Genomic DNA, 26,645 nt, shown 5'->3' with positions numbered 1-26,645 from the left:
CTCATCAAGAAGATGCCCCTCAGACATGGCCACAGGCCAGTCCAATAGAGGCAATTTCCCAATTGAGGCTCCCTCAACCCAGGTGTGTCAAGTTGACACTAAAGCTATCCAGCACACAGACACATCTCCCCAGTCCTGGAGAATCTTTAATTTGATGAAATTTCTCACATATTTTTTCCCTTTTGCAGCACGAATTTTCTTCTCCTTCCCTTTCCAACTCTTCTTTCAATTCTTCTTGTCATGTCCCTTGAACTCCCATGCACTCTGATTTTACACAGAGGTAAGACAGCTGGCGGTGTGTCTGCCCTGCTCATCAGACGTAATACCACTGTGTTGGCTTATCTGGGCTCTTGGGGAATAAAACCACATGTTGAAATATTGTGCACAGTGCAGTCACATCTATCTAGACACACTATGGCAATTTTGTGTGTGGTGTGTGTGTATGTGTATGCATGTTTGCCTGTGGTAGGTGGACAGGTGCTCAGGTGTGGGTGCATGGGAGGCCAGAGCTTGATATTGAGTGCCTTCCATCTCTGTCCACCTTATACTTTGAGGCAACATTTCTTACTTGAACCCAGAGCTCACCAATTTGTAGTTTAACTATTTGGTAGTTTAGCCAACTAGTTTGCCTGGATCCTCGGTCTTGGCTTCTGGAGAGTGGGAACAGCATGTGGGTTGCCATGCTTGCCTGGTGTTGACATGGTGCTGGACATTCAATCACAGTTCCTCTCATTGGTGCACCAAGTGCTTTATCCACTGAGCTGTCTCCCTAGTCCCCACCATGACAATTTGTATTACTAGCCTTATGCCCGAGGTTCTCACTGTCCTCACACAAAATGTTCTTTCCCTTTTGTAGAGCTGAGACACTCTTTTTCTGGGTTCAGTTTAAGTGCTCAGTTTGTGCCAAGCAGAGGGAAAAAAAGAAACAAAATACCAGTTGAAATGAACTGATTAAAGAATCTGGAAATTATGCTCATAAAACTGCCCTCTAATAAGCAAATTGGGCTTATGCATCTTTGATTTCAAGGGTTCACTTATAGATGAGTTTTTCTAATCACGATGTGTGCTGATCCGAAATGAACCTTGTCGGAAAGCAGCCCCTTATGCCATCAGTCTCATTTTCCCTTTATTCTAGAAATATTAGATTTTTTCCCTTTCTCAAATACTCTTTTTTTCCCTTCCAGGAATGCATCATTGATTTTTTTTTTCAGTGACCATAGACAAATGGCTTTGTAGCATACACTTTCAGTTGTAACTTGAGTTTATTAACATTACAGTGCAAGGTCTGTGGGAGGCTAATTAAAGATATGTTCACAGAGTCCAGTGTTTCTGACAGCTCAATCCGAGCTACTCTCCCTACATTTCCAATGAGACTTAAGAATCATACTTTAATATAAGAAAACATGTGTTTTGTGTCCTTTTGTGATGATGAGGTGTTATCTTTATGTATTTGAGCCTGCATATATGTTTGCTCATGTGTGTGCACATGCATTTGTGTTTGCATGTGCATAGGATGCAAAAATTAACCTTGGGTGTTGTTCCTCAAGTACCATAAACTTTGTTTTAGAGAGTCTCTCACTGGCCTGGAAATCCCCACGTAGGTTAGGCTGGCTGGCCAGAGAGCACAGGACCTGCCTGTCTCTCAGTCCTCAGCACTGGGATTAGATTCTAAGCACACACCATCACAGACATGGATTCTGGGGAATTAAACTCAGGCTCTCACGGTTGTAAGGCAAGCATGTTATTGGGTGAGCCATTTCATCCCAGCCCTAGGATGCTTTCTATAAAAAGTTAAATTTCTGTTACTTCGAAGTAACAGACTCTCAGACCCAGCCAACATGAATGAAGTGAGGATTTCCCTGAAGAGTTCTTGGTTTGTCTCACAGAATGCAGCGCAGATTCTATCACCCTTGGGAGTGCAAACAAATCTTGGGGACAACAGAAACCAAACACACACATGTAATCAGGACCCTCTCCATCTCTCCTTTCTGCTGCGTGCTGCAGGTCACCAATTCACCCTATTATTTTGTACAATCTTCACATGTATGAAACCATGGCAACAACAGATTTGGGATCTTATGTTCAGTAATGTCAGCCACAAAAATCTGTGTTGCATTCTGTGAGATTTATCTTTTTAATTGGCATGCATTGTATTTATCTTCACCTAATGCATGTCCCTGGAGGCCAGAACATGATGTTAGAGTCCCTAAAACTGAAACTACAGAAGGTTGTGAGCCATCATTTCAGTACTAGGAACTAAACCCAAGTTCTATCCAAGAGCAGTAAATGCAGCAATGCAAATTCTATACCCAAAGCTCAGGAAACATCAGAGAAGAGGGGAAGGGGAAGGAAAGATTGCAAGAACCAGAGGGTCAAGACACCTGCTTGTCCTGCTGCTAGTAAATTCATTCTAAACGTGATAGGGAAGCTTCGTCAGTGAGAACACTACAGTGTTGTAGTCTAACCAGATCTTCATAATGACAAAGCCAGTGGACATACGAAGGTGGAAGAGTTTAAATTTCACAGGGTCCCACCTCTAGATGAAAAGCTACAGGCAATCAATGGATGCTGAGGGAGGGAGGATCAGGGACGAGCTGCCTGTAAAGTTATCTAATCCCAAATAGACAACTCTAACTACAGGTACACAAAATACTACTAAATGAACTCAGTGCATTATATATATACATACAAATTTATATGTTTATATACAATGCATTATATATAAATATATAATATGTATATTACACAATTAAGTAATATACATAATTTACTATACATCATATGTATGTGTATAGATGTACATATGTATATGTAGCAATAGTAATCAACAAAGAGGAAAGGAAATTGGGGGGAGGGGGGAGCACAGGAGAAGTTGGAGAGGGACTGGGAAAGGTGGAAACTGCAAATAAAATGAAACTTGCAAAAACAAAATTTTATTTTATTTTCATTTTTTGGTGAGTTTTCATGATTTTCACACAACATAATATGTTGGCATTTAAATCCCGTCCCTAACTTGCACTTCCCCTTATTGTCCTCTGCCCAATACAATTTACTCTATAATAGCAAGAATCCCATCCTTATTACTTGTGGCCATCTACCACCTCTGATTCTTGAAATCTTTATACCCCTTCTTCCACATTGTTCCCTGAGTCTTGAAAGCCAAAGTTTGAATAAGTGTTCTATTCAGGGTTCAGCACTCTGAAGCCTCTGTTCTCTGCACATTGATCAGCTGTGGGTTTCTATGTTAATCACCATCAACTGCATAAGGAAATGTCTCTGGTGAGAGATGAGAGATGCATTAATCTATGGCTATAACAATAAATCGTTAGGGGTCAGTTTAATACAATCACTATTTAGTAGAAAACTAGTATTAGGTTCCCCCTGTGTCCTGTGACCTGTCTAGCCTCAAGTTCCTAAGCCTGATATCAGTGTCAGGTATGGGCTCTATCCTAGGAAGTGGGCCTTAAATCCAGTGAAAGTGTCATTGGTTACTACCATAACTTTGCACTGGTGGACATATCTTCCAGGCTAATTGTTGTAGTTCAAAGGATTTACAGCCGAGTAGGGTTTATGATTATTTTTTTCCTTCTAGTAGCATTCATAGCACCTTCCAGCATTATGGACCCTAGCCAGTGGAGATAAGACTCCGAAGTCAGCACCAGCTCGATTTCTCCTTGTTTGTTCTACAGCTCATGTGTTTAGTGTCATCAGTAATATGGTCTTACCATGAAGTTCTGATGGATAACTAACAGCAGGAACAAAGGCCAGTATTGTTTGAGGGTCTATGGGATTCCTGCTCAACAACTTGCAGAGAGAGAGTTTATTCCTAGCATTGAGGATTTTTTTTTTAAGGTAGTCTATGATGTCTAAAAGAAGGAAATGTCCTCCGGTTATAGGATAACTCCTTTTATCTCTTTTTATAATGGATATGTATATAGTTTAAGAAGCTTCTATAGTGGTAAGTTTCCATGTAGCTTTTTCTAAAGGCCTTTGGTGGTGTTACTTACCTCTCCCATCTTCCCTCCTCAGGCCTGCCCTCCCATTCCTTGCCCCATTTAAGCCTTCCTACTCTAATGGTCCCCTTTCCCCCTTCATGTCATTGCATTCTGTCATACCTACCAGGAAGTCTCCCTCCCCACTTACGAATATTTATTAGTTTATTGACCTCTCCGATTTTCCAGCTGAAGCAGGAACATCTAAGACTTCAAAGCCAGCTTCCAGCTATGAGCAAGAACATGCAGTGTTTGTCTTTCTGAGCCTGGGTTACCTCACTCAGGAGGATTGTTTCCAGTTCTATCCATTCACCTGGCATGTCAAACTTTTGTCTTTTTTAAGAGCTGAGTAATAGTCCATTGTGTATATGTGCCACACCTTCATTATCCATCCATCAGCTGATGGACATCTAGGTGGTTTCCAATTCCTGCCTCTTATGAAATGGGTGGCAATGAACATGGATGAGCATGAACTTATGTAGCAGAATTTAGAGTTTTTTGAAGATGCCCAAGAGAGGTACAGATGGATAATATGGCTTTTTAGGTAATGTTCACACTGATTTCATAGTGGCTGCAACAGTTTGCACTCCTACCAGCATTGGGTAAGAGTTCCCCTTTCTCCATATCCTGGTCAGCATTTGTCATTGTTTTCTTTTAGATCCTTGCCATTCTGAGTGGGTTATGATGAAAAATGGGATGATCAGAAGCCTGGCAGGACCAGGAGGTAAAAGAAGAGCAGGGTGGGCAGAGGGTACACTCCTACCAGCATTGGGTAAGAGTTCCCCTTTCTCCATATCCTGGTCAGCGTTTGTCATTGTTTTCTTTTAGATCCTTGCCATTCTGAGTGGTTATGATGAAAAATGGGATGATCAGAATCCTGGCAGGACCAGGAGGTAAAAGAAGAGCAGGGTGGGCAGAGGGTGTTTTAAGGAGTCCTAGCTACAAAGTCTGGAATGAAGGGTGAGCCCAGAGGGAGTGCTCCTTACCTGGAACTTGTGTTGAAAGGACTGTGTTGATCAAGTCCATGTAGATTTCTATTAGCAGAGTTGAGGGCAAGGCCTCTGGATAATAGTGACGAGTTCCCTTTTCTCCCCAGGAGGGCTGAGAGGATAAATAGTAATCAGTGTGGAGGAAGAATCTGGAGCAGGGGAAGGCGCACTTTTGTTCTTTTCTCATTTGTTTGTAGTGAACACATTCCACAGCAAACTTCCTAGTTTGATGCTTATCTTTAATTTTCTTTCATTTTTTGATGTGTGTATGTGTGTGCATGTAGAGACCAGCTCAGGAGTCACTCTTTAGGAGCCATCCATCTTGGTTTTTTTGAGATAAATTCTCTCAGTACAACTAGGGGCTTGCCAATGAGGCCATCCTGGCTGACTGGCTAGCTAGTGAGCCCAGGGATCTTTCCGTGTCTGCCTTCACGTCACTGGCTTAACAAGCAGAAGTTACCATGCTCAGCCTTTACGTAGGTGCTGGGGGTGGAACTCAAGTTTTCACACTTGTGAAGCAAGTGCTTTAGCAACTGAGTTCTCGCCCCAGCCTCTATTTTCCTCATCTTTGAGCCATAGTTTGGTATCAAATTATCAACTGCTTTTTTTTCAAGCTGAAGCTCCATCAGCACAATGTTTGTATGTTTGTACATTGTTGTAGTGTCAACTTGACATTCCTGGGTTGAGGGAGCCTCAATTGGGGAATTGCCTCCATTGGCCATGTCTGTGGGGCATTTTCTTGATTGATGAGTGATGTGGGAGGGCCCAGCTCACTGCGGGTGGTGACACTCCTGGGCAGGTGAACATGTGTTGTATAAGAAAGCAGGTTGAGCGTGAGCTAGGAGAGCAAGCCAATAAATAGCGTTCCTTCATGAACTGTGCTTCATTACCTGCCTCCAGGTTCCTGCCCTGAATTCCTATCTTGGGCTCCCTAGGAGATATAAGATAAAATAAACCCTTTCTTCCCCAAGTTAGCATTGGTCAGAGTGTTTTATTCGGGCAATTGAAGGCAAACTAGAACAGTTGTTCTGGGCAGAAATTTTCTACCTGTGATCACATGCAGTAATATTACTTTCTGGGCTTTGAAACAGTCATGGACACTGAGTTTCCAACACATTGAGGACATTTAGACATTTAAAGTAAATCATCTGTGATTTTTCTGGACCCAGATTCTCTACGATGAACCCATTTGTTGTGTCCTTCATTTTCCAACTTCATTGGTCTCACTTTCCCTTTATCGGTTTGTAGACACTTTTCTCTGTGCTGTCTCCAATCCACTGCAAAGATTTTGTTGTTGATGTCATTCAGAAATTCCAGCATTTATGATTTTTTTACTCTTAATTTTTTTTGGTTGACATACTGAGTACTTGCCAGATTATACCACAGTGGCTACATTGCAAAGGTTTTTATTCATTTGTTTGAATTAGGTGTGGATGTGTGTCTGTGTGTATATGTACATGTAAGTTCATTGGCCTGTAGAGGCCAGAAGAGGGCATCTGATTCCCCAGAACTGGAGTTGTAGTGGTTGCAAGTTGCTGGACTTGAACGTGGAGAACATAATGCTGGTCCTCTGTAAGAGTAGCAAGTGCTCTTAACTGCTGAATCAGTTCCTCAGTCCCACTTCTGAACAGCTCTTACACTCAGTTTAATCATTCTTAACCACTGAATCATCACCACAGTTACAGCCCCTGTAGAGGTGCATCTGATTCCCCAGAACTGGAGTTGTAGTGGTTGCAAGTTGCTGGACTTGAACGCGGAGAACATAATGCTGGTCCTCTGTAAGAGTAGCAAGTGCTCTTAACTGCCGAATCAGTTCCTCAGTCCCACTTCTGAACAGCTCTTACACTCAGTTTAATCATTCTTAACCACTGAATCATCACCACAGTTACAGCCCCTGTAGAGGTTTTAAAAACACATATATTTGGGTACAGAGCAGCCTGCAAGAAATGCTGAGCTGGCATTTGAACACAGGCATATGAAACCCTAAATTTCATGATTCCTCCAGAAAATAATAAATATTGCCTTGACTGTCATTGGTCCAGGTAACTTCTAGTAATTTTCTTCTCAACATTTTGAAATTTACAGTGTTTTGGTTCATTGTGAACATTCTTCAGATCTTGGATTTTCACTTGATCTAGTACGAATATGTTAAGATATGTTTGTTCACATCACTTTAAATAGTTTAAATTAGCTTTTTGTTTTGTACACAGCAAGTTTTCTACATAGGATTCTAATGCTGTACATGTACCTTGATCAATCAGCTTGAATAATATCATTGGGAATCACATTAACTGGCATATATAATTTTTGTATTTTGAACAAACTCCATAATACAGAGCCATCTAAGTAAAATCATTGGCCAAACTATTTGATTGTTGGGCTGGCAAGATTGCTCAGAGGGTAAAGGCTCTTACCACCAAGTCTGAGGACCCGAGTTCAGTCTCCAGGAAGACCTGCATGGTAGCAGAGAACTGAATTCCCAAAGTTGTTCTCTGATCTCCACAAATATACTGTGGCATAAATTCACATGCATACACACACACACAGACACACACACAGACACACACACACACACAATGCAAAAAATAAAAATAAAAACAAATTATATAATAGAGAATTTTTAATGTGATTAATGAAAAGAGTCTTCAGAATAACCATACTGTTCTGAGCATAACTAGTAAGGTCTTGTTTCCAAGATTGCTTTGTCATGTTTAGAAATGATATGATTTCCTTGCAAGTTAATCAAGAGGGCCTTACTTTTTCAAGTTTCATGTTTTATTTTTGTAGTTTAAATGGTTTTCTGGCAATCCTCCAAAGAGAAGCACGCAGATAGTAATTTCTATTACTGCTACATTTTTCATTTCCTTTAAAAATATAAACTACTTCCAAATATAAAAGAATAATATTTCTGTGTTTTGTCTCATGATAATGAAATATTTTATGGAGCCCAGCCTCTTCTGTATAACTGTATATGCAACAAGCACTGAATCTTTAATTCAGAGGCCCAAATCACCTGTGAAAGTCTCATTACCCAGTAGTTCCAGGTGGATCTACCTCGTACGTCAAACAGCTGTGTCATTTTCATATCATAGAACTCTGATGGATGTAAGACTCTAGCAGACCCTTTTCCCTTAGCTACTCATGCAGTTAGATACTAGTTATTTTTGCTTGTACCTCTATTTCAGCTGATTTGGTAAATTTTGTTTATTTTTGTATTATCTCCTATTAGGTGTTTGCCTAACTACTGTGAGCATGGAGGACACTGTACCCAGTCCTGGACTGCCTTCTACTGCAACTGCAGTGACACGGGTTACAAAGGTGCCACCTGCCATGACTGTAAGTAGATGCTCAGTTTGCCCTGTGGTGGGATGGGCACCACTCTAGGGAGGCAGTGTGAGGACCAAGACTGTGCAACATGGGACACACACGTTTTATTCATTCAAAATGGGTTTCTCCAGAGGATGAATATACCAAACACTGAGGTAGGCAGGGAAGACACATGGACACAAGCCATGACCTTGTGGAGTGTATGGAAATCAGACCAACAAAATGAAGTTGGCAATGTGTGGAACTACAAGAAAGAATAGGTGCTATGATACAATTGGGGGGCTCTGGATCAAATGGCATTGTGTTCACAGGCTCAATTGTAGTGCTGCAATAAGCAGCTAATATAGCACTGGTCAAAGTAACAAGTAGCACAACATATCGCTTAGTTTTTTGGTTTTTTTTTTAATGTTGTGATAAAATTCCCTAACAAAAGCAATTTAAGGGCAAAGGGGATTATTTTGACTTAGATTTGCAGAGAGATAGAGTCCATCAGGGTGGGGAAAGGATAGCAGCCTGTGAGTCACATTATATCCACACTCAGGATGTAGAGTATGAACAGGAAGTGCGGCAAGGCTACAAAGCCTCATGTCCTTCCCCCAGTGACCCACTTCCTCCAGTGAGGCTTTACTTCCTAAAGGTTCTGCACCTTTCTCAAACAGCAGCATCAGCTGGGGACCAAGTGTTCAAACATGAGTCTGTGAGGGGCATTTCACATTTAAATCACATGGCTATGTCACATGTCCCTCAGCACATTGGTAGAAGGCCTTCTCCCACATTGTCCTCAATATGACAGATGTCCCTTCATCTGGATGCTGCCGTGGAGAAGGAAACACATGGTAGGAAGTACAGGGAAGCCTTATTGATGTTCAACAATTTCTACTGAAAAACAACAAATATTACTTCTGCTTACATTCCATTGACTGGATAATGCCACCCCAATAGGGTGTGAAATGTATTCTGGTCTAATAGGTGAACCAACAGACCCAGAGTATTGGTGATACTACTGGTGACTATCTATCAATCCAGGGTATTTAGGAGGCTTCAGATTGAAGGTCTGGGCTGACCTCACAGAGATAAGGCAGAAAAACAGAAGAGGAAAGAATGCTTAGAACAAAGGAACACATGGAGATATCAAGCCTAAGGGCCTGCTGTGGAAAGCAGCAGGCATTGCTGTGAGGCATTGCTGGAGGGTGGTGAGGAGGAGGAGAATAATGAGATAGGAGGAAGGGATAGGCTGGAGCATGCGAACATAATGAGTGAGTTGAATTCATTTTCAAGCAAATGACATAATTTCATTCTTCTTTATGAATGAAAAAAATTTACCATGTATATAAACCACATTTTCTTTATACATTCCTCTGCCATTGAACATCTAAATTGGTTCCATAACATAGCTACTGTAAAAAGTGCTGCAAAAATATTAATGTTCTAGTATCTCTGTGAAATATTGATTTAGAGTTCTTTGGGTAAATACCCAGAAGTGTATAACCGGTTGGTCTGTTAGTTTGTCCAGGTATGTTTTCTTGCCTTTGTAGGAACTAGATTGTATAGAGATTCGTAAAGTCATGTATTTATAGGTGGCATGAGATTAGAAATGAAACTGTTTATGGAAACAAAGGGGAGTAGAAAAGGGAGGGAGGAGGATTGAGGGGAATATGTTCAAAGCCTGTACCCTCGCATGCAAATGGCGACATGCACCACAGTGTGAGGAAAGGAAAGGGGAAGGAAGCAAAGCAAAGGAGAAAGCAAAAGGAGAAGGCAAAGGGGAAGAAGCAAAGGGACAACAAATGAAAATCTATTTTGGAAAATCTAACCCTTATTCTCATAATTCAGTGGTCTTACTGGGACCACCAATCGAAAGACAAAATCATCTTTGTTTTTAGCCGTTGGAAGCTAGATTCAGTGATGGACAGTGAAAGGAATTGAGAAAGACATATATGAAGTGGTTTGCTATAATTGTAGGAAATTTCAAGGAAAATGGCAAATTTAAAATTGGTGTAGAAGGGAGAGGTGATGGTAGAAAAAATTTTAGGAAGATGTGAGAGCTAAACCATGGGTACAGCTAACCTAACGACCACAGGATGTCCATCCTAGGGGAAAATGTGGGGTTTTGTTAGTCTCTACTACTTTTGGTTGGCAGTCAGAGAAACAGGAGGAGGGTGGTAGATGCGGGCTGGGCTGGGATGAATCTGAACAAGAACCATCAATGTTCATACCATCAGGTTTGAGAACATCTCTGGCATTATTTTCCATGGCCTCTGTTGGACTTTGGAATGTAGCATACACCAGTGACACTGATAGAAGAGTATAATTATGCACTCGAGAGATTGATCAATAATTAAGTACATACTGCTCTTGCAGAGGACCTGAGTTTAGTTCTCAGCACCCAAGTAGGACAGATCATATCCACCTGTGACTCTAGCTACAGGGAATGCAAGTCCTTCTCCTGGTCTCCATAGGCTCTCTCTCTCTCTCTCTCTCTCTCTCTCTCTCTCTCTCTCTCACACACACACACACACACACAAATAAGTACATAATTAATATTTTTGGATTTCCATTTCCTTCAAAGACTCTGTGAGGAAAAACGCATGCATTTTTATGAACCCAGCAGAACAAAATTATGTGATTTTATTTATGATTCCTGATAAATACCAGCAATAAATATTTTCAGAAACATTATCTACAAATATTCAAAGACAAGCTATATGTGTGCAGGATTCCTGTAAGTCACACAGAGGACCTATCCACAGTGGATGTTGATGATATTGGAGGAAGCTAGAGGGAGCTGAAGTGAACATCTTTCCCCTAATGAGACTAACCAGGAGAAAACGTCACAGCAACCCAAATTTTAGCCAAATCACACTATGACATTTCTGTGACTTTCAATGCATTTACTGTTTACTTATTCCAACAGTAATAAAGCAAATTTTTAGAGGCGTTCATTTGTATGGGTTCTGTTCTCCTTTAATTTCCTTCATCCATCAGCCTAAATATATGAATATTCCTAGGTTTAAAAAAATTGTGCATTCTATCATTTATCTTAAGATCTACTGAGTCAAGTTAGTATAACCAGGTGTCCCTCAGTACCAGTTCATCCACTGGAGTCTAGTCAGCCTAATTAGAATCATTCCTCTAAAGAACATCAGCTTTCCATCACTCAGCAGTAATCAAATGCCAATAGTTCTTCCACTAAGATTGGGACCTTCTGCACATTTCCCCAGTTCTGTGCTGGACTTTTATCTGTTTGAGTTTGCATGGGTCTTAAACCACTGATACAGGTTCATCTGAGCAAGGTCCCAAGACTGTTTCCATACGGTCATGTGCCTCTTCTCCCAGCTCTTACAATCTTTCTTCCTTCTGTTCTGCAATGGTCCCTGGGCTCTGGGTGGATAGAGTTTAATATAGGAGTCCTGTCCAAGGACTCACCCTCTGCAGATTTTTATTCTCTATGCTTTGGCCATTTGTGGTCTTTTGTGCTCGTTGTCCTCTTTTGCATGAGGGGACATTGTTGATGAGGGTTTAAAGATGCATTAGTATTCTCTAGACCTCTTGTTCCACAATGTTCTGTGAGCCTTAGATGTAGAGATTCCATTGTAGATGTGCCACTTAGAATTGGGCATTTCACAGATATCTATTCTCAGTGTGTGTGACCAGTTATGAACTTGGTAATAGTCTTTGTCTGTTGCAAAAGATGCTTCTTTGATGAGTGCTGACTGGCATACTTGTCTGTAAACATAAGAATTTATATTTAGCATGTAGTAAGAAATTACATTTGTCTAGGGAGGTAACAGTCTTAAGGTTTTGTATAAGACCTATGACCTCTTCAGCCATGTGTATGTGGCTATGTTCACAGTACCACACATGAGTTCCTTCCCATTGAGTGGGCTTTAAGTCCTATTAGGTATCTGCTGACTACCCCCAAGAAAAAAAGTACCATAACTGCTTCAGTATAGTTTGCTGTGCTGGTCATTGTTGTGGTTTTTAGGCCTTAAAGCTGAAATTGACCATTGACTAATATTCTTCCTTAGCAGCTCGCATGGTGTTCTCCAAAACATGAGACCTACCCTTCAGGGAGGTGACTTCTAGACTAGTCCAGCTCCATCACTCCAAGTCCTATGTCTGAAGTATGTCCTGTCTTCATCAATAAGCTCTTACCTTCAAGTTCTGGGATGCAATCAAGGGTTGTGGCAATAGCTTATGTAATTTTGGGAGTCTCTTAGACTACCCTGTCCAACAACTTGAAGGGGGCATTCTCCTTCCTGGCCCTGTCTCTTGTTAGACTTCAGTTATACAATGGACACATGTAGAAATATTGTATGTGTACCGTTTCAGTAGACTTTTGAACTAATACATTTCCCTCAGATTTTTCACACCTGTTAAACATTTATCTCTCCCCCCTCTCTCTCTCCCTGTCTAACCCTCTCTTCTCCTTCCCTACTTATACACCTTCATTTTCCCCATTTCACCCTTGGTAACACCTGTCTCCTACTGTTCCTCTCTCTCAGAGTTCCTTTTTCCCTTTACCTCTGTGATTCCTTTCCATTTTCCTGGCTTCTGCAGTTACATCAGGATATATACTCACATACAAGAATTTGGTGCTAAGATCTACAAATGAGGGAGAACATACATCATTTGCTTTTCTGAGTCTGTGTTATTTCACTTAGTATAGTAGTTTCTAGTTGCATCCATTTCCAATCAAATTTCATGATTGTGTCTTTCTTTACTGCTTAGCAGAGATGCATGAAATCCAATGGGGGGGTATGGGAGAGTATGAATGGGGGAAGGGGGTATAAAGATGATTAAGATGTTTTATATGAAATATACAAAAATTCACTAAGAGTACACATAAAAATAATAGCTAAGTAGACTAGACTACTAGGATACAGCAGACTAGACAGCTAGTATTGAAATGATCATAACATAGTCACAATCTATATGAACAATGGTTTCTCCTGAAAATGCATACAAAAAGGGACACCCTAATGAATTCTTCGTGACACTCTCTGGAGCTTAGTTGAAAGGATGCTTCCCAGAACTTCAGTGAAAGAAGAAGAGAAAAAATATATAAGTTTTCATTATAGTGGAATTGACATGAATGATTAAGTCAAAGATCTTTAAGATATCATTCCCGATGTACATTGGCAGGATATGAGCACTAGCCTTAAAACAGGTGGGAAATGACCAATGCCAGGTAGAGAACACTGAGAAAGCTAAAGAGCTGGTTGAATTAATGGGTATTGACCTTGTGATAAAACTGCACATGACCTAGGAAGATCAAACTGAGTTACTAAGGAAGAGTGTGAAAAAGACTTTTCTAACTGTAATTTTACTCATTGTATTTAATTTTGTTTTTTATCTGCAAGAGATGGCTAGGGAGGGAGGGAGGGAGGGAGGTTTTAAGATCACAGGTCATACAATAGCAGGCATTATTTAGTGTGAAAAAGGAGTCAGAAAATAACAGGAACATAGGTGCTAGCCTTGAAAGTTAAAGGTAAATGAGAGGGGCCCAAGGAACAAAGAGTTAACAGAAAGGGAGCTCTGGGGAAGACTCACATAAGACAAGACAAATATAAAAGGGGCTCAGATTTCAACTTATGGTCATGTCTTTGTTAATATGCATGTTAAAATATAAAATTTAAAATAACTGTAGAATACCTGCTATTTAAATGCAATGTTCCTATCACCCTCTATTTTTGTCTCTGTCTCTATTTCTGTAGCTCTCTGTACAAGTGTATAAAGCCACAGTTTTAATATAAACCCTGTATTTTAAAGGATATGTTTATTCTTTAATATAGAAAGTTTATCTTTTGCTGAGAACTCCACAAAGAAAAACCTATCAGAAGGGTTTGGGGATGTAGCTTATTGTTAACACACTTGCCTAGCATCAGCAAGGCCTTCTGTCGCAATTCCCAGCACCACAAAACAGCAAATCAGTGAAGAAATATACTAATTATCGTGGAGTTATAAGAGAAAAGACAATGTTTTGTGACCTGAAAGCAGAAGGGGTCTATTGAGGGAAATGAAGGACTCCATCAAGAAGTGGACCAGAGGGTCAAGAGAGAGGAGCAGGGCTTGGGGACAAATAAGAACAAAGCATATATGAAAATGCTGTAAGGAAACCCATTGTTTCAAATGCTGGTATAATAAGCTAAGGCCAGTATTCCATGTTAATTAATAAAAGTTGTTTGAAGTTGAGAATCAACAGAAAGAGGTTCTGATTTTGAAAGGAAACCTCTCAGGGCTGATAAGCAGGTGCTCAACATGTAAGCCTTAAAAAGATTTTTTTTTATTTGTAGCACCTTTCCAATTCCATTTCTTCAAAGTTACTGAGTTGCTCCACTGTATATACCTCAACTCTGAAATTTCACTTTCCATTCTGGGTATCAAATCAGAGCAAATCAGATGTAGATGGGCATCAGTGGTGTTAAATGTACCTTGTCAGACTGTACAATTCAAGAATTTGTCCTGGGGGTTGGGGGAATGGCTCAGTTGGCAAACCACTTTCCATGCAAGCTCAAGGACCTGAGTGAGGTCCCCAAAACCCATGTTAAAAAGTTAGACCTGGTGGCACCTACTTGTAGTTCCCAGTCCTGGGAAGGTGAATAGTAATGGATCTTTGAGGCTCTTGATCTGACAGCCTAGCCTAACTGAAGAGCCCCAGGCCAATGATAGTCTCAATGGAGTGGTCTATATTCCTGAGGATGGCATCCTATGATGTTTTTCTGCCTCTTCATTCACATGTACACATGTGCATATACACACACATATACACACATATAGAAACACACACATACATTGAAAAAGAATCTGTCTGATGAATCATTCTCTGAGCCATTTAGGTGAGTCTCTTTGGAAAATTGAGTGAATGGTCGATGCTTCATGCCATCAACATGCATGTTCCTCCTGACATGGGCTCTCAAAGGCTAGAGCTATAGATGCTGAAGATGGTACCCAGGATGTCATGGGTAAATCCAAAACAAACAAGGCTACAAGCTATTGTGTGTAAATGTGTTACATCCTGATCCACTGAAGACATTGTCTGTAACCAAAATGATAAATGTGAATTCTTTGGCCCAATAAAATAGTTTAACGATACTAAAATGATAAATTTTAAATATTCTCTTATTTTGTTGGAAAGATCTTCAGGATGTGCTTTGTGTTTTGTTTCTAGGAAATAAAGACCAATAGAACTGATGTAGGAGGCATATAATTAACTTCTATCTAGTTTGATCTTGTGAATCAAGGTGGGTTCTGGGTGAGACAGAGAGAAACATCAGACTACCTAAAGCAGGGTAATTCTGGAAATTTTGTCTGTAGACAAGCAGGTTGTGGTTGAATGTAGAGACATCATCATTCCATCTTAGATTTCTTCATTTGATTCTTTTCTAATGACACATTAGAAAATCAGGCCCACAGGTTAGATCACTTTTCATACAGTTATTTTCCAAAGCTACATCTTTAGGAAGGACAGATGATAAATGAGTGGGCAATTTTTACCCTATGATGCCAGGTTCTTTACGTGTGGAGGTCATTGAACCCATCAATTACCCCATAATTACTGACAATGTATATTATTATATCTTGTCTGTATTTCATTAGGGTTAGGGATTTTTCTCAAGTTCTATCCTGGATTGATACTGCAGGCTTAATACTGGCTTTTAAGCAATGTTTAAATGAGATGTACATATCATGATTACAGTATTATGTGATGTGTGAGTTTAGAAGATTGAATAACTGAAGCCAAACTTCTAACTATTCAGAGTATATCTTGATAATTTAATGTCAAGTCTACTTTATTAGGAATACAAATTAAGGTTAAAAAGAATATATTTTAGGCTAGGGAGATGACTAAGTTGAGAAGATCTGAGTTCAGTCCCCAGAACCCACTTTAAATAGTTGGATATTGTGGATAGAGAGATGGTTCAGACATTAAGAACACTGGCTATTCTTGTGGAGGACCTGAGTTCAGTTCCTAGCACCTACATGGTGGCTAACAACTGCCAATAGTTCCACTTCCAAGGGATTTGACATCTGCTTCTGATCTCTGCAGGCATGAACTACATATGGGAACTTACAAACATGCAAACAAAACATTCATACACATAAAATAAACATTTATATGTCTTTAAAGCTGTGTATGATGGCACATGCTTTTATCCCCAGTAATAGCCAGGTAGGGACAGTTGGATCCCTGGTGCTCACTGGATCTACAGCCTAGTCTACTTGGAATATTTTTGGTGAGTAAGAGACCCTGTCTCAAGCATTATAATGGAGAATGCCTAAAGAATGACAGCCATGGTTGTACTCTAGCCTCCACACACATGTACACATAAATGCACATGTACTTATACACATGCGTGCATCTTCACTTCTAGAAACACACATATAAACATAGAAAGTGGGTTTTCAGCTTTTATCCCCAGTAATAGCCAGGTAGGGACAGTTGGATCCCTGGTGCTCACTGGATCTACAGCCTAGTCTACTTGGAATATTTTTGGTGAGTAAGAGACCCTGTCTCAAGCATTATAATGGAGAATGCCTAAAGAATGACAGCCATGGTTGTACTCTAGCCTCCACACACATGTACACATAAATGCACATGTACTTATACACATGCGTGCATCTTCACTTCTAGAAACACACATATAAACATAGAAAGAATGGGTTTTCATTTTGTAAGCTTGATGGATGGATAGATAAATAAAGATAGATGATAGATAGGTAGATAGATAGATAGATAGATGATAGATGATAGAAGATAGATAATAATAGCTGTTAGATAGACATCCTCACAGCATAAGGATAAGATGACATAGATAGTATTATCTCCATTTGGCAGATGACCAAGAAAGTTTACATAACTTACTTGAGTTCATACATCTTGCAAATAGTGAAGCTGAACTTGAACTCAAGGAATCTGGCTTCAGGTGCAAACTGCTGCAGCCCTAATTCATGTTTCTTCTCTCAGACAAGTAACATTTACAAACTTCTGTAAGCAGTGGGACACAGGAGGGTATTGTGGTACCTGACATGCAATGTAGTTCTAGAAGATTGAAAAGTAGGAAAGTTTTGCATCTTCAAATAATCATGAAAGCATTCTAGCAGGAATCAGGATGAGGTGGGGATGGAGGGAAGCTGTAACAGGAGTAGACAGAAGGAAAGGCAAGGAGGGAGATGGCAAAGGGAAAGGCGTGGCGAGTGGATTAGCCATGCTGTGTTTTAGGACAATGCAAATGTTTGTCTGGCTCAGGAAAGGACAAATGAATAGTTATGTTCATTAGTACCTGAAACCCCAGTATGATTCCTATGAAGCTATTCTGACTAAGAAAACCAGAGCTTGGAGCTGAAAAGATGGCTCAGAGGTTAAGAACACTGACTGTTCTTGCAGAAGACCCAGGTTCGAATCCCAGCACCCACATGGCAGCTAAAAACTGTCTGTAACTCCAGTTCCAGGGGCTCCAACAGCCTCTTCTGTCCTCCGCAGCATTGCACGACATGGGTGTTTACCTACATGCAGGCAATATACACATACACATAAAATAAAAATAATAAATAAAATATTAAAAAAGAAAACCAGAGCTTATTACCCAGTATAAATCACTTTTGTATCGCGAAAGCAGACTAGTGATTCTTTGGTTGTTCTTTTGTGTCCAGCCATTACTATACCACTCTCTCCCTCCTAGGGGAGGTGGTACCTTTGTATCCGACAGTAAGGAGAGCATTTTTGTGCTTCTGTATTAATCCATGAGCTGTATTTTATTTTGCTGTGTGTGTGTGCATGTGGGGGGGTGGTATATGCATGTGTGCATATGTGTGTGCAGTTGTACTCACATGTGCAGGTGTATATGGAAACCAATGTTTGATGTCAGGATGTCGTTCTCAATCTCTTTCCTTATCATTTTTTGAGACAGGGTCTTTCACTGAAGCTAGAATGCTTTGTTTTGGCAGGACTGGCTGGCTCAGAAATGCCCAGAACCTGTCTCTCTCTCCCCCCAGTCTCTGGGATTACACTCAACCACATTTTTCCTTTTCTGAGGGCTCTCCAGGTAAAACTCAGGTCCTTGTGCTATGCACAGTAAGCACTTAACCCACTGAACCATCTCTCCAATGCCATAAGTAATGTTTATGTGACCACTCCTCAGAAACAGCACTGAGTCTAAGGTTGTGAGTAATTTGAAAGGATTTTTAAAAATAATTCAAACTTTCTAGAAGTCTTACATAGTTTATATTCAGACAGTTCTTTCCTGTGACTCTTCCCCCTTCTTGAGCAGAATCCTTTAATGTATAAAATTATTTTCCATGTCTTTCTGCTAAAGCATTTGAATATTGAAATGGAAGTTACCATTTGTGCTTCTGGTGAGTCTCAGATAAAGGAAGATTTTTTTTTTTTTTCAGATGACTGGTAAATAGTATGATTGTTCCTACAGAGTTGTCTTTATCATTCAACAAGTACCTTCTGGTTATTCAGTGATCACTCTCTCACTGAACAGGCTTGCTAAGTGACAGAGAACTTGTATATCTCTCTCTGCCTGCCTCTTATGGAATGACTAGCCTTGATCTGCTTAATATCTGTCTGGTGACATTCTCAGGTGCAGGGTCAAGGTCTGTCCACCATGTCTGAGTCTCCTCTAATCTCTTCATAACGTCACTTGTTGACATCCTAACAAAGTTTTTTGGCTCATTTTTCAGCTTTACAAGAGAATGTCACTTTCTTCCTCTCCCAAGCCTGATGGAGTACTTTTCACTCTGGGCAATCAATAGGCAGATATTGACTGTGGGTGTATCAACTTATCTGGCTCTGAGACTCTACAGTCAGAGTAGGAATGTATTGCTAGTTTCTCTATAAGTAAGCCAGCTTCTGTGTGACATTTGCACGATTGTAATGGAAGGCCAAACATGGTGAGGCTATTATGACAACAAAGATGCATTTCAAATTATTGTTCTTATCTCTTACCTTGGTTAACATACATTAATATCATTATATGGGTTTTCTATCAAGTTTTATAGCTTCTTTCTTCATCCTCAATGTCAACAGAAGATTGTTCTCAGCTACAAATAGACACAGTGAAGATGAGGAAGAGGAGGGAAAAGTAGAGTAGGAAGAGGAGGACCAGGAAAGAGGAAGAGAAGGAAGAAGGGGCAGCAAGGAGGAGAAGGAAGGAGGAGGAAAGGGAGAGGAGGAAGAATGAGGAGGAGGAGGAAGAAGAGGAAGAGGAAGGAAGAAGAAAGGGACAGGAGGGAGAAAGAATGAGGAGGAGGAGGAAGAAGAGGAAAGGGACAGGTGGGAGGAAGAACGAGGAGGAGGAGGAAGAAGAGGAGGAGAAAGAAGGGAGACAGGATGAAAAAAGAAAGAGAATTGTTAAATTTGCTTCCTGCTTCTTTTTATAACATCAATTGCCTTTTGTGTTATTATTCATTTTATTCATGTTAACTCCCCTACCAAGACCATAAACTCCTATAAGGTGGGATTGTGCCATACTTTTATTTCTACCAACTGTATAGCACATGCACATTGGTGACGTCCAAGGCATAACATGTAATTAGCGAGATTCATAATTAAGCAGAAAAATGTTAACTCATTGTGTCTGTAGAAGGGACTGCTGTAAGGACCTGATACAAGAAGATGTCTAATTCTTTACTGGATCTCTACTCCCCTTTATCATTGTGTGAGTGTGTGTGTCTTTGTGTGTGTGTGTGTGCACCTGTATGTGCAGGGATGCACATGCACATGCATGTACATACATGTGGAGGCTAGAGCTTAATATTAGATGTCTTCCTCAGTCTTTTTTAAATCATTTCTTGAGCCAAGATCTCTCAATGAACCTGAAGTTCACTGATTCACCCAGGCTCATACATGTGGAGGCTAGAGCTTAATATTAGATGTCTTCCTCAGTCTTTTTAAAATCATTTCTTGAGCCAAGATCTCTCAATGAACCTGAAGGTCACTGATTCACCCAGGCCAGCAGACCACTGAGCTCCAGGATTCCCTTTGCCTGTGCCTCTCCAGTTCTGGGGTTCTAGGCTCATGCCACCACACCCAGGTTTTTGTATAGGTGCTAGGGATTGAAGCAGGTCCTCATGCCTGCATAGTAAGCACTTTACTAATGGTCACAACTCCTGTTCCCTGCAGCCATATATTCTATCCCGGGCTCATATAAATATCTGATGATTGACAGATGCAGAAATGCATATGTGATCTTGTGAGACCCCTATATACATAACTCCAAGTTACTAGGCTGAGAGCACTTACCCAGAAGAGTTGAGAGCAGTTTAGGATAATTAAGTTCTTCAGGAGAGACCTGAAGGTAAGAAGGAAAAAGAGTAAGAAGAATGGGCCAGCAAGGTAGCTCAGCCAGTAAAGGCACTTGCCCCCAAGCCAAAAACCTGAATCCAACCCCCAGCACCCACGTGGTAGAAGCAGAGAAACAACTCCTGTAAGCTCTTTTCTGACCTCCACATGTGTGCTGTGGCACATGCATGCCCTCATATATACATAATACATACATGCATAATACATATATACATCCATACATAATACATATACATAATACATACATACTACATATATAAATGTACTAACAATTAAAAAAATGTAGTAACAAGAAAAAAACAATAGAGAGAGGCTATGCTGCATCTTGACTAGCTGAAATTTAAGATGGTGTGGGGAAGCAGAGTGAGTAGGTGACTGATTCAGTGGGAGCTTTCTGCCCTTCAAGACAGCTGGAAAGGAACTGCAGTTTATTGTTTTTATTTTAATCCTGGAAACTGACTTGTAATATTTATTTCATTGTTTGCTCTTGGAAAATATAACATTGATGATACTGTACAGAATGCACTGAGTTGGAGACTATGTGCAAGGGTGAGATACTGGATGTCATTTACAATTGCATAAATAACAAATAATGTACTTGAGACCAAGGAGGGAAGAAAAGGCCTATTGTGAAAGATATATCTAAAATTGAATCAAGCCAACCTTAATATAAATTGTTCACAACACATAAGAAGATGGCTTTCAGCTTCTTCAGCTTGGAAGAGTTCATAGATGAAGAATGCAGCCACTAAGTCTTCAGGTCTAGCATGGTGTTTGAGCCTAGTATCAATTTCCAAGTCCTACACTTTATAAGATGTATGACCCAGGGCAAGCTGTGTGAACTCTGTGTACTTTGACTTTCTTATCTGTGATGTGTGACCAACAACAGAAGGTCACTCCCGAAAATATTAATAATCTCCACAAAATTTTTACTATGGTGCCTGGCCTCTACAAAGTCCCCATTCTATGTTAACTCCTATTTAGTGGAAGAGGAAGAAGTTCCTTGATGCTATCATTCATTCAGTTTGGGCAAACTCTCCCTAGTCTTTTCCTACAAGGCTCTCCACTGTGAATAAGGAACGAGAGACCTTCCCTGAGGTCCAAGAACTAGAGGGTATATGACTGCCTAAGCCCTTTGAATGGACAAACTCAATAAAGTGTGGGAGATCCATGAGTAGAATCTGGAAAGTGAAATATTATGTGTGTGTGTGCATGTTCACTTGTGTATGGGTGCATGTATATACATGCACATGGATGCCAGAGATAAAACTCAAGTGTTGTCCTCAGGTGCTGGTCACCTTGTTTTTCTGAGACAGGGTCTCTCACTGGTTTGGACCTAAAGTAGGCTATGTTAGCTCACTATCGAGCTCCAGAGATCCACCTGTGTTGCCCTCCTCCCAACTGCTGGGATTACAAGAATACACCATCACTCCCAGAGGGTTTTTTTTTTGTTTGTTTCTTTTTGTTTTTTTGTTTTTTTTTTAACGTGGGTTCTGAAGGTCAATCTCTGCTTGCAAGGCAAGAACTTTATCACTTTAGGGATCTCTTCAGCTCTGGATTGTGAAACATTCTGAGAGAGTCAAGGAGAGATACATGTGAGCCTGGGAGGTGACTCAGCATGCAAAAATGCTAGCTGTGTAAGCCTGAGGATCCAAGTTCAATCCCTGGAATCCATGCAAAAGCCCAAATGTGATGGCATGCATTTGTCATCCCAGCACTCTTACAGCAAGATGGGGGACAGGGATGCTAGAGATGCCTGGAAGCTAGCAGCTGGGGAGCTGGAATAGCAGCACAGCAGCAGAAACAAGAGACTCCGCCTCAGCCAAGTGAAGAGTCAGAACCAACTGCTGGTGCCCCTCTGACCACATGAGAGTTCCAGCAGGCATGTATCCGTGTGCGTGCATGTGTGCGCACACACACACACATAAATAAAACTTTAAAAATTAAATTAAGGAACGGATGTGAAAAAATGGTCCCTAAGAGGAAGAAGAAATTTAGAAATACTGGGTTCACAGAGATGGTAAATCATATCCTGCAGATTCTCTCTCAATATAACAGGTGTCAGTTTTGGATAAGTAGGTGGAGGTAGAAAGCAAGTTGAGGAAAGCCAGATGAGTAAGGAAGAATGCAAAGAGGAAAACATTTTCTTCTGGCAGCTGTGGCAGTGGTGAGATCAGAAGGTGCTGGTATTTGCTATTCTGAGAAAATGGATGAGCTGAAGCTGTTCCTGTCACTGGGGTGCTAGTCTCAGAAGTCTTTCCTGCTGGGCTAGTGCATGGATTAGAAATGTGGCCAATATTGGCTTTGTTCTCAACACCAAGAAGCAACAAAAGTTCTTTCCTCTCACTCTCCTTTGAAAGAAAAGAACAGCCACCTCAAAATATTAACAATGAGGTATGCAAAGCAGTGGGTTGATACTTGCACAAGATTGATTGAAAAGAGACAGTTGCACCCTAAACAGAGGACAGAGTGTGCTGAACTGAATATGAAAGACTTCTTAGAGGAGTGATTGGGTCTGAACTCAAGGGCTGGGCCCAGATAGGCAGTGAAATCTTGCGAAGACATTCTTAAGGGTGAGCAGAGTAAAAGATCTGAGGTAAGATCAAGCATCAAGGGCCTCTGGGGTTGACTCAATGTACTCCCCTAAGAGGAAAGAAGTGGACATTCACTGAAATCATTTTTCACGCCACGTACTGCTTCTGATGCTTTATGCGCAATAGTTTCCCTGTACTCACGAGGGACGTGCTAAGACCTTCAGTAGGCATTTGTAACTGTAGGTAGTACCAACCTGCATATGTAAGAGGCTTTTCCCTATACCTTTGTACCTGTGACTGGAGATGTTAGGGTCAAAGCCTGAGCCTCAACACACCCCTCCCAAGCCAGACTTGGCTACCTGTCTTCCTAAAAGACCATTTTAAGAGACAAGTAATAGTGAAAAGCGGAGAAAGCAGACTTATTCACTGTGCCCACATTGGGAAGAGGAAGAGAGGCCCTGTGACCTCCCATTGCCACCCCAAGTCTATCTTCAGGTCCTGATATGAGGATTAGGTTTAAACAGAGAGCAAGAGGTTTGATGCACACATAATCTTTGTCTGCACTCTAATCTCTTCTGCAAGGTGGTCTGCTAAATTGTCAAAACTGAAATCTTTCTGGAGACAAGCTCCCCTCTGGCTGTACCAGGCCTCAGCCTTTTTCTTCTGTAGCATGAGGTTCCTGGGGAAATCCCAGTTTCTTGGGGTCTATTGTTTTAATAGTCTGATTGCCAAAGGGACAGCCACAAGGTCTCTTTAGAACATTTTCATTCCTCCCAGGACAGTTATAAACCTATGACAAAGTTTAATTTATCCAATAGACATAGGAAGATATTAATAAACTAAGGGTCAAAACTAAAATAGTTGCTAGGCGTTGTGGCAAGCACCTTTAATCCCAGCCCTTGGGAGGCAAAGCAGGTGGATCTCTATGAGATCAAGGCCACTCTGATCCACATAGTGACTTCTAGATGGGATGGGAGTAGGGAGACCCTGTACAAAAAGCCTCTGAAACAATTATAACAATACATTGTAATAAAAACTATTTAAAATCTATGAATTGATGATTTCTCAAAATTTTCATCTAATTATTTCAGACTGCTACTAGCCATGAGGAAATGAAATCTCAGAAAGCAAAACCACACAGAAGAGAGGATGGATCACATCCTGAGACACTCCCGTATTTAAAATTTGATCACGTTAGATACTGCAGTTTCTTCCCAAACCTCGGAAAATCTCTTGTCTAGAAACACTTCTCACTTATCTAAGAAAACTGCAAGAAGCCGGTCCGACCTACTTGAGACACTGGCCCTGTGCCTCTTTCTATACCCTCTGACAAAATATTTTTTCTACCATGATAGATGATTAATAAATGTAAATGTTGCTTAATGGGCAAAGTGCTAATAGCCACGGAACTGGCAGTGGGATCTGAACTCAGCTCCAGATGGCTTCTTTACATATTACAACATCTCTACGTGGAGGTAGAGCACTACTAAATATTATGGAACATGGAAAGGTTTAACAACGAAATTGACGCAACATTTCTTGTCAGAGAGAGGGAGGGGCGTGGCAGGTTCTTCACCTTGGAAGGATTTTCCCCTATTGAAGACATTTGAGTCATTTCAGAGTTTTTCACACGGTGCCCTGCATGTTGATTTGTTCATTTTGCCCTTTCTTTTCCCTTTCTCAATATATCTCTCTCCATCGTCCCCATTTGTTAACTGACATTACAGTGATGTAAACTTCAAATAACTGCATTGGATTGAGGACACAGAAATGTAATCAGAAATTTTCGCTTTATTTCCAATGCCAAAGAAGCAAAAAAAAAATCCCCAAATTTAGAGATGATAATTAACTGAAGATAATTTAATTGTTGGTGCCACTTTCCTATAGAGAGCCATTGATATTTACATTGAGAATGAACAATGAGCACTTATTTCTAATGTACTTCAATCAACAGAAGACTAATTGTCAGAGAAATGCGAAGCTCTAGTTTGTCCCATAATTAAGGAGTAATCTGGAGCAGGGAAGAAGGCTCAGTGGGTAAAGAAAGTGCTTGCTGCTAAAACATGAGGATTGGAATTCAGACCCCTAGAATCTATATAAAATCAGACATGGTAGCACAAGTCTCCTATGCTCCTATGTGCTCCTATGGAGAGATCAGAGGCACAAACAACAGAATCCTGGGAGCTGGGCAGCTAGCCCAGTGCACACAGCAGCAAAACAACAAAGAAACCCTGCCTTAAACAAGGTTGAATGTTAGGACTGACACCCAAGGTTGTCCTCTGACCTCGACACATGTGCTGTGGCTCTTATAATAACACTTTCACACACAAATACACACACACACACACACACACACACACACACACAGATTCACACACACCCCTCTAAGACACACAGATCTGGAAGATACATACCTTTTGAACACAACATATGAAGATACTTTTCCCCTCTGGATACAGCCAGATCGAGGTTAGAGTTGGTTCTTATTACACAAAATCTTCAATAAGCCTTAACAACTTTGCTCTAAATTAACTCCTTTCTACAGCTATTGTGTGGATTAGAAGCACATAGAAGACAACTAGCACAATATTTAGCATTCACATTTCCATGTTAAATCCTATCTGTTATATTCCTAGTGTCACTTTCAACAAGGTTTTTGAGCATTTTTTCATGAAAGAGACAACCAATCGGGTACCTTCCTATGCTTCCGCATTCTATGGCTATTGGAGCAGCTTTGCCGTGTAGAGTACTCAGTACAGATGAGAGCTGGCATGGTGTGGACATCAGTGGGGCACCTAATGCACACATTCACTGGGAGACACCCAAACACAGTTCAGATTTTCTCTGCACCAAATGAACTCATTTGGTAATAGGCTTAATTTTATGACCTGTGATTCCTCACAAATACAGTGCAGGCAATACATACATTGGTTATGTGTGGCTGTTGAAAAAGACTTTTGAATTGCTCTTGACACTTTACTCAAAATGAATGTGATGACTCTAGTATGTTGCAGTCAGAATGTGGACATCTTTTTTTTTTTTTTAATTTGAGTGCATATGTGTGTGTGCCAGTGCTGTGTGTTTCCATGCTGTATGTGCACATGCGTGTGGATGCACACTCTAGAGGAAGTCTAGTGTCCTGCTCTGTCACTCTCCACCTTATTCCTTTGTGACAAGGTCTCCTACTGGACCTGGAACTAGGCTGCCTGTCACAAAGCCCCAGCAATCTTCCTGTCTCTGCTTTCTACAGTGCTAGGTTTACAAATACATGTGTGCACACCCATGGTGCTGGGAATTTGAAGTCAGTTTCTCATGTTTATGCTGCAAGTACTCTTACCCAGTTAAGCCATCTCCCCAGCCTATGGTTATCAGCTTTTATCTAAATCATTGTCTAATGTTCTTGCCCAGAATAACATCTGCACAACTCACATAGCCAATCTCTGGTCTATGGTTTAGAAAGCACTGAAGACTCCCTTACACTTTTCCCTCTAGT

The 26,645-nt window shown here is 40.7% G+C and overlaps 2 protein-coding genes across 2 annotated transcripts in view; both read left to right on the top strand.

The window, feature by feature from the left end:
- LOC103732320 (contactin-associated protein like 5-1-like) overlaps positions 1-8,325 on the top strand; it is a 219,275-nt gene extending 210,950 nt beyond the window's left edge. Inside the window, exon 8 of the mRNA XM_008830876.1 lies at positions 8,211-8,325. Coding sequence (XP_008829098.1) covers positions 8,211-8,325 — 115 coding nt within the window. The remainder of the gene's footprint in view (positions 1-8,210) is intronic.
- The window catches only part of LOC103732319 (contactin-associated protein-like 5), a 431,937-nt gene continuing 413,556 nt past the window's right edge, over positions 8,265-26,645 (top strand). The window contains exon 1 of the mRNA XM_008830875.2: positions 8,265-8,317. The gene's annotated coding sequence lies outside the window, so the exon portion shown is untranslated. The remainder of the gene's footprint in view (positions 8,318-26,645) is intronic.

Source organism: Nannospalax galili, unplaced genomic scaffold (assembly GCF_000622305.1).
Source record: "Nannospalax galili isolate Female #2095 unplaced genomic scaffold, S.galili_v1.0 scaffold633, whole genome shotgun sequence".
NCBI classification, from domain to species: domain Eukaryota; kingdom Metazoa; phylum Chordata; class Mammalia; order Rodentia; family Spalacidae; genus Nannospalax; species Nannospalax galili.
Note: the sequence above shows the minus strand (reverse complement) of the source record. Positions and strands in the feature narration are given on the sequence as shown.